We start from the raw sequence: 8,224 nt of genomic DNA, 5'->3' as shown, positions 1-8,224 counted from the left end.
CTCCAGCCTCACCTTCATTTCTCATCTCCCTTCTGTTTATAGCACCTCAGAACCTGGTTCAGATTCTATGTCCATGAACACTTATCTGTTCATATTTCCTCCTTAATCAGTGGGATTTTCTTTGTATGCTGCTCTTCATGTGTCTTTTCTTTAGTCTAAACTTAATTACTAGTTTTCATGGCTGTTTCTACATATCTTCTCTTCTTCCCTTAAACATTTTTATACAACTCATTTGGGATTTTTAGAGCCTTTTTATTAAGTGCCATAGGTCCTTTTTAGTTATCCTGAGGGGGGAAAAGTATGAATAAGTTGACATCCATGCTCTTAATCAAAAACCTCCGAATGAAACTTCACCAGCCTAACTAATATGTTTGTATCCTATTCAGACCCCCCAGGAAAGCGAGCCTGGAAAAAGGGCTCTTTATCTGCCTGCAATCTTCTTAAACTTCACATGATTTAAAAATTTATTCCTTAATGCAGGTTGCTTCCACTCCTTTTAACTAATCTGATTGCCAGTGAATAGTTAAACTGATCAGAACTTAGTAGATGGTAACAGTGATAAAGAAATGTTTTCAGTTATTTCATCAAACAGTAATGCAACATAATGAAACTACTTTGTGCAAAAACTTAGTGAAATCTGCTCAGAGCTGCTGCCTTGTCTTCCCAACTGCCAAGTATTTCCTCTGTTACTGTTTAGCTGTATACCAGAGTGGTTTTTTTTTTTTTTTTTAAACTTAATATGGAGAAGGGAAGGTTGGGAGCCCCCAGAACGCATAATCAAGGACAGTGTTTACAGTGGCTTACCTCAACAGTAGTGTTCTTCATATCCATTTGTTAATGCAATGAATCTCCTTTAATACAAGGCTTCTACTCTGCCGAGAAAGGTATTCTAGGTGTTACAGTACTGTTCAATTAATGGCCTAGGTGTAAGTATACCAGCTACACATCCCACTAAATATGTGAACTGAATTTTGGTATAAGATCTTCTGCACTGCATCATCTTGATGACTCCCAATTTTCTGTCAAGGAATATTGGTACTCTTGTGTGAAGACATCTGGGTTAATTGCTCTGTGTATTACTCAGCAGTCTTTTATGTGCAGACTCAAGGGCCTAAACCACAGATTATCAGGAACAGTGATGATTTCAGAATCACAAGCAGGATCAGCAAGAGTGGTAGTATAAGGAGGGGTGGGTGGATGAGGAGGGTTGCATCCCTGGGTGCTGCCTGAAGCGGGAGGGAGGGCACCTGTCCCCTGTTCCCCTCTCTGTATGCACTTTTTCTGATTTAGCTGTGGATGCAACAGTGATGAGGGCAGAGAAGCAAAGGTGCACGGTACAGAAGCAGTGGCTGGAGGTATGCTGTTGCTGGGGGAGATCTCACCCTTTTTGCCATCAAATATTTGTGACATTTTTTGGCTGCTCAACATGCCAGGTTTCTAGCTGCTGTTTCTGTACTACACCCTACTGCCACTTCTGTCCTTCCCAGTGCTGGCACAGGGTCTAGGAGGTGCAGGGAGAGGGGGAATGGATGCAGTACTAGTCATGTATATTTCTGAGCAAGAATAGCACTCTTATTGTTAGCTGAAGCTCAACCACAGAGGCTGCCCCAACCTGGAACCAGTCACTTTGTGTACTTGTGTGTTCAGATTTTCTCCTGTCTTCAAATAAGTAGTAGTCCTTCTGCAGTCTGCTAATGAGCATCCTAAGGTTTAAAGTAGTTTAATTTTTCCCGCATAATCCCCACTTCTACCTCCTAGCTGATGGATCAGAAAGTATAAGATTGGGAAAATGTACAGTAGAACTACAGTACAGCCAGGTAACCCTGAGCTTTAAATCGACTCTTCCCACTTGTAGCTAGGGGAAAAGGGAGCAACAAGAATATATGCTGTTAAATGTCTGGCAGGCCAGGAGGGAAGAAGAAAGCACTTCTACATTCCTAGAGAGACCTGACAAAGAATGTCTTTGCATTTGAAAGCTTGTCCAGCTTTTATTATCCCATCTGTATAGTTGGTCCAATAAAAGATACGACCCTAAGAAATCCTTCCCTTTTGCATAATTTCTGGACCATCACTGCTACAACCTCGCTCTTCCTAAAAATAGAAATTTGGCCCTTCAGTCTGCATACATCATGTACAGTGTGTAAATTCCTTGGCCTAAATAGTCATTTTGTTCAAGTACAATATTGAGCATTGTTAATGTGCCTGGCAGACATTAATGTTATGGTCATATCTACACAGACATGCCAGCTGCAGTATCCTCTTACAGGCATGTTATAATGTGTACTTATTGATTTGTCAGGTAAAACGCTCTAGGAGTAAAGGAGGATTGGCTGGTCCTGATGGCACAAAGTCAGTGTTTGGTCAAATGTGTGCTAAAATGAGTTCGTTTAGTCCAGATAGCCTTCTTCTACCTCATCGTGTTTGGAAAGTCAAGTTTGTTGGTAAGAATTTTAATCCCCCCATCCTATTTTTCTCATAACCGTATTCTTCATTTTCTTTTTGGGGGATATAAAAGTAGGAGGAGATATGGAGGGAAGGGAGAGAGAACTTTTGAAATCTAGGAAATGAAAAGATCACATTCTAAGAAGCTCAAAATCCATATTTAGGTTTTTTATAAAACCAAAAAACAGTAGAAATATTTCCATAAATCTATTTTAAATACCAAGGAAAACAATCTATTGCTAAATCCAGCATTTCTTAATGGTAGAACCTGGTCTAATTTTTGCACCCCCTTCTCTCCCGTCTCCAACCAACACAACTAAAAGCGAATGTGCAGAACCCATATATCTTAGATCAATTTTGCCTTGGGCTTTTTGAATGTCTGTAGCTAGCCCTGATTCTGTTGATGTTTAACTCAAAGTTTAATGTGTTAAAATTTCACCTAGGCATCTTAAGTTTCATAAAATTTCCTTGGCATCTTTTGTTTGGCACGTCATAACGTAGTACATATTGTCATTAAGAGACAAGTTTAACAAGCATTTTTTTTAAAATATCAAAATACAATACTACCTAAAAGAAGACTAATTGTTCAGTGCCCAGTTTCACAGGCCATGCTGAATAAAGAAAATAACCTTTTCTTTTTGTTCTATTCATTCATTCAGTATAGCAGACTGTACATGCATGCTTTAGAGTAACCAAACATTTGGCTTTGCATGGTGTCTCAGAACTGCTGATAGTCTTGCTGCATATATTCATATTTGTCAAGGAGGAAACTATTTAAATGAGAACCAGAATTTTAGATGCATTTTATCATAAACTGATATATGACAATGTAGCTTTTTAGTATGCGGTTGTTTTCTAAGCATATTGAGGAAAGGATCTTTAGTTACCTTACTCTAAACTGCATTTAGAAACATTTTGGATTGATCTACTGTTTCCTTTTGCAAGGTGAATCTGTGGATGACTGTGGTGGAGGTTACAGTGAATCCATTGCAGAAATGTGTGAAGAGCTTCAGAATGGGCTGACCCCTCTCCTCATTGTGACACCTAATGGAAGAGATGAATCTGGGGCAAATAGAGATTGTTTCCTGTTAAACCCTGCAGCCAAGTCCGTTTTACATATGAACATGTTTCGTTTCCTGGGTAAATTTCCTAGCGGCACTCCTATTACCCAAACTTTTATTGCGTAATGTGCGTAGAATCCAAAAAAGATAATTTTTTTTTTGTATTTTTAAATCTTCCAGGTGTGCTGCTGGGCATTGCTATCCGTACTGGAAGCCCGCTAAGCCTCAACCTGGCTGAACCAGTGTGGAAGCAGCTAGCAGGAATGAACTTGACTATTGCCGATCTTAGTGAGGTAATTGTAAATGTTTTAGTCATAGAGCTAACTTGGAGAAAGTGGGAGAGAAACTACCACTGCTTTTCTGCATGTGACTGACTTCTCTACTGGGGATAAGTGTGACATTCTGAGTCATCTTTTTAACCAAGAGGTCTTGTGAAGGCCTACTTTTTTGCTTATGGTTAAAGCTTTAAATTCAAGTGTTTATTTCAGAGTTAAACTAAATTTTTTAGCCTGAACATTTCTGCAATTAGATTTGAAAGCTGTTGCTTAAGGGCGTGGTAGAAATGGTTTAAGAAAATGTTTTCTTGAGAAGTTGGGTCAAAATGTCATGTGCAATTCTTGCAAATATTTTGAGTTGCTCTTTTAAGAGAAGTATTTTTTTTACAGCAGGAATGATCTTCTGTATTAGTTGCATTGTACTGTATCCCTTTTATTAAACACTAATTCTTTATAAGTATGCATCTGTGTTTCTGGTCTCTCTAGAAAGAGACTAGGCAAGAAAGCTGATAGTTTTGAATTAAATTGAAATATTGGATTTGAAGTAGTTTTATGATGGGCTCTGTGGTACAGTGCAAAGAGTGTATTGGGATTGGACTAAAACTTAAGGTGGCACTGCCATGGGCCTCTTGGCTGACCCAGAGAGCATTGCATTATCCTTGTGTCTTGGGTTTTCTTATCTGTAAAATGCATATAACCAGCTGAAGATAACTGAGATGTGTGTCCCCATATATAAACAAGATCTTGTGTTACAAGATTAATTCCTTTCCAACTTCAATTAACCTAGGAGATCATGAAGTGCCAAAGCTACTCTGCATATTGTGCCAGCTCACTGGGCTTAGCAGCTTTTCCAGCAACTTATTACCAGATTTTTCAGGTTCTCTAATAATATTGACTTCTTGGCTTTCTTTTATAAACTTGAAGTACTTAAAAGATGTCTAATATATTGTGTGTTAAATATTGTTTGTCTGATATGTTGCTGGTTAGGATATCAAAGGGTAAAATTGGGAGGGAAGGGCACACTTTTTCTGACACCATGGGTGTCAGTTTCTCTGATATTTACCTCTGTGGTTGACTGACTGGCTGGCCTTATTTGGCATCTTGTAGCCTTAAGAGGCCTCTAGGCAGGAAAATGGAAGTGAAGACCATGTGACTAAGTAATCTGAGCTCAAGGTGGCAAGAGCTGGATATATGCAGATCCTGCCTCTGACTTGCAGAATGAGGTCTGCGTTAATACCCCTTTGCTCTTGTTTAAACTCAACAGCAGAAGCAAAGCATAAAAATACTTTGTTTTGAAAAGACTCTTCTGGGTTCCTTTTTGTGCACTGTTTTCAGCTCCCAAAGGTGAGTCCTGCAGGACTCACAGTTGATCCTACTCAAAGAACCATGGTTGCTTCTGTTGTGCCCTCTAAAATCGGGAGAACTGTGAAATTCTTTTTTGAGGGAGTGAAGAGGTAGGGTCTGCCAGCTACAGAGAGGTTGCACTTGGATTCAGGAGGGTTAAAAGGTGCAGCCAGGCCCTCAGCTATGACAGGGCCAGCTGAAGATGCATATTTGCATTGTTGTGACAGCTGGGTTGCATTTTTCCTTGTTCCCTTGATGCTTGCTGTTGTAAGTGTTCAATCCAGTGCAAGCATGTCAAACTTATCTGGTCCCTGGGCCAGCTCCAGATCATGGAGTTTATCTCAGGTCAGATCCAAACTCACCTCTGGCAGGTGGGGCGAGCAATGGCACATGGAAGTTAACATGGCCATTGTTTGGTCATCCCCATCCCTGCCCCACCTGTTGACACATGTTTTCACTGGGGGGGTTTGTATCCTGGACCTAGGTGGTAGGCCCCACCCTCGAGTTCTTAGGACCTCTGTGGACCTCCAGCCCATGGACCACATGTTTGACACGCCTGACAATGTATATTCTTTAAATCCACTCTTAGTGGCATAATCTAGTTTCCTGGCAGGTACTTTTTCCTTTTTCTCACATACAGGGGTTGGAGAACTAGAACAAAGATCCAAAAAAACCCCTAATAAAATATCATGCATTGTGCATGCACTTAGTCTCTCAGCTGTGTTGTATTCAGAATGAGTAATTGAAACAGAACCTTTGTATGATTAGCTTCTTTTCATTCTACTGTAGAAAAAACCTGATGAAAGTATGCTCCTGTACGAGTGAATGAATAGTTTGCTTATAGCTCATGGACTTGTTTTTCTTTTGAAAGGTTGATAAAGATTTTATTCCTGGGCTTATGTACATTCGAGACAATGAAGCTACTTCTGAAGAGTTTGAAGCCATGAGTCTTCCCTTCACAGTTCCAAATGCAAGTGGTCAGGACATCCAATTGAGTTCCAAATACACACACATTACACTGGATAATAGAGCTGAATATGTAAGACTGGCAATAAACTACAGGTTTGTTTTATACTTCTACTCAAATTTTAGAATTGGTGGGAAGTCTAAATACAAATGAGCCTATGTACAAATGAGTAGTGTAGTTTCTTGCACACTATGTGAATTTTCTTGTGTTGTGTTATAAATACATCTTATCTCCTTGGAGATAACTCCCATGGCTTTAATACTTTGCATGCACCTGAAAGGAACTGCACATCTGATACTAATCGCATTTAACTGTCTTCTAATAGAATTTTAGAATCTAAGACCAACATTTTCATTTTTTAAACACCTAACATTAGGGTAGGTGTATTGTTGAGACGAGGAGGTTGTTCTTAGCTGACATTAGTGACCCAAAATCTCTCTTGCATTTTGGTTTGCTAGGGGTTGATTTCACCCTTCTTGTGAACATACGCTGTTTACATCTATATGCCATCTGCAAGTTGGCTTCCTCTTAACATAGTCTATTTGGAAATTTACATACAGCTCTCTCTCTTCCCATTTTTTTCTCATTCTAATCCCATTTAATCCAATCTAATCTTAAAATCCAGGGTCAAAAATGACACCTTGAGTGTCCAGATTAGGCTTCTACCTCTGTAGTTGCACAGATAAATTGGCTTTAATCTTCAGTAGTGCTGAACAGCCTCAATGAAATTGGAGTGCAGAGGGGGAGACAAGATGCTTGATGCTTTCTGAAAATTTGGCAGTGGCTTTTTAAGGTTCCTAATATTCTTATTTAGGAACTGGCTTTAGGCATCTCCTGGTTTGAAGAGATTATCCTGAGTGCATGTTGTTTAGTAAAAATGTGATGAATGCTTCGGCATGGGTTGAGGATCTCTTGATTTACAGTGCAACTCATAGGATCACTAGGAGTCGTGGTCATTGAAACTTATTTCCCATCTATATGACTTTCTGCAGACTTCATGAATTTGATGAACAAGTGGCAGCAGTTCGTGAAGGAATGGCTCGCGTTGTCCCAGTTCCTCTTCTTTCACTCTTTACAGGATATGAACTGGAAACGATGGTATAACTTTTCTGGTTTTCTACTTCTGTTGGATTGACTTTGTAAAATGGAGCTGTTTACATGAGTGTTACTGATCTTAAAGCAGTAGTACTAGTATTAGTAACAATGCTCTGTCTAACTATAGTAGATGGCAAATTTGTAGCTAAGGGAAATGGATAGAAAACATATGTCCTGTTACTGTGTTAGATATGCAGTTACATAGTGGTGTTTGGATTGTGTGTGTGACTCAGCTAGAAATTGATAAGCTCTGGCACTGCCTGATCACAGGTTTAAAGGCAGGCTGCCCATTCAACACCATGGGGGTTGTGGGGTTTTTCTGAGGTGTAAGTGGGAGACACTATTTCCTGAGGGTGCTGTGGGTATTAACTACATTTACCATTGTAAAGCATTAAGAATGAATGCTACAAGTAGTATCAAAGGGTCTAGACAATGGATGCTAATCGACATCTGGCTGTCACTGTTCAAAAGGGTTAATAACTAACCCTTAATTAGTAAATATTGTAAGCTGCTTAAATATTTAGAGAGAGGAGGTGGTAACTAATTTTCTGAATGATTTCTTCTTACTTTATTTTCCAGGTATGCGGAAGCCCAGATATCCCACTTCATCTTCTGAAATCTGTAGCAACATATAAGGGAATTGAACCAACTGCCTCCTTGATACAGTGGTTCTGGGAGGTGATGGAATCCTTCTCTAATACGGAACGTTCTCTCTTCCTCCGCTTTGTATGGGGTAGGACAAGGCTACCCAGAACAATTGCAGATTTCAGGGGCAGGGACTTTGTTATTCAGGTAAGGTTAAAAACGCCACTTGTGGTAATGAAGCCTGGACGGTGACTGACCTGGGAATGTGGCATTTTCACCAAATTGACACCCAAATAGTTTATTTTAGAGTTTGTACTGGACTGGAATCCTGTAGAAATGCATAGATAACAAATGTTCTTTTAAATTTCCTGTTTTTTTGCTTCAGCTTTGGTGGTTAGGCTGTTCCAGTCTTAGGCAATTTTTTTTTTTTTTTGGTTTCAAGATTTTCACTGTCT

At 39.6% G+C, this 8,224-nt stretch overlaps 1 protein-coding gene across 3 annotated transcripts in view; it reads left to right on the top strand.

The window, feature by feature from the left end:
- HERC2 (HECT and RLD domain containing E3 ubiquitin protein ligase 2) overlaps positions 1-8,224 on the top strand; it is a 217,422-nt gene that overhangs the window by 207,749 nt on the left and 1,449 nt on the right. For all 3 annotated transcript variants that reach the window (XM_019524227.1, XM_019524228.1, XM_019524226.1), the window contains 6 exons: positions 2,300-2,441; positions 3,388-3,582; positions 3,684-3,796; positions 5,994-6,184; positions 7,082-7,187; positions 7,764-7,976. In XM_019524227.1, the coding sequence (XP_019379772.1) occupies positions 2,300-2,441; positions 3,388-3,582; positions 3,684-3,796; positions 5,994-6,184; positions 7,082-7,187; positions 7,764-7,976 (960 nt within the window). The remainder of the gene's footprint in view (positions 1-2,299; positions 2,442-3,387; positions 3,583-3,683; positions 3,797-5,993; positions 6,185-7,081; positions 7,188-7,763; positions 7,977-8,224) is intronic.

The sequence above is a fragment of the Gavialis gangeticus genome, unplaced genomic scaffold (assembly GCF_001723915.1).
Source record: "Gavialis gangeticus isolate Ggan-Ray unplaced genomic scaffold, GavGan_comp1, whole genome shotgun sequence".
Lineage (NCBI taxonomy): Eukaryota > Metazoa > Chordata > Crocodylia > Gavialidae > Gavialis > Gavialis gangeticus.
Note: the sequence above shows the minus strand (reverse complement) of the source record. Positions and strands in the feature narration are given on the sequence as shown.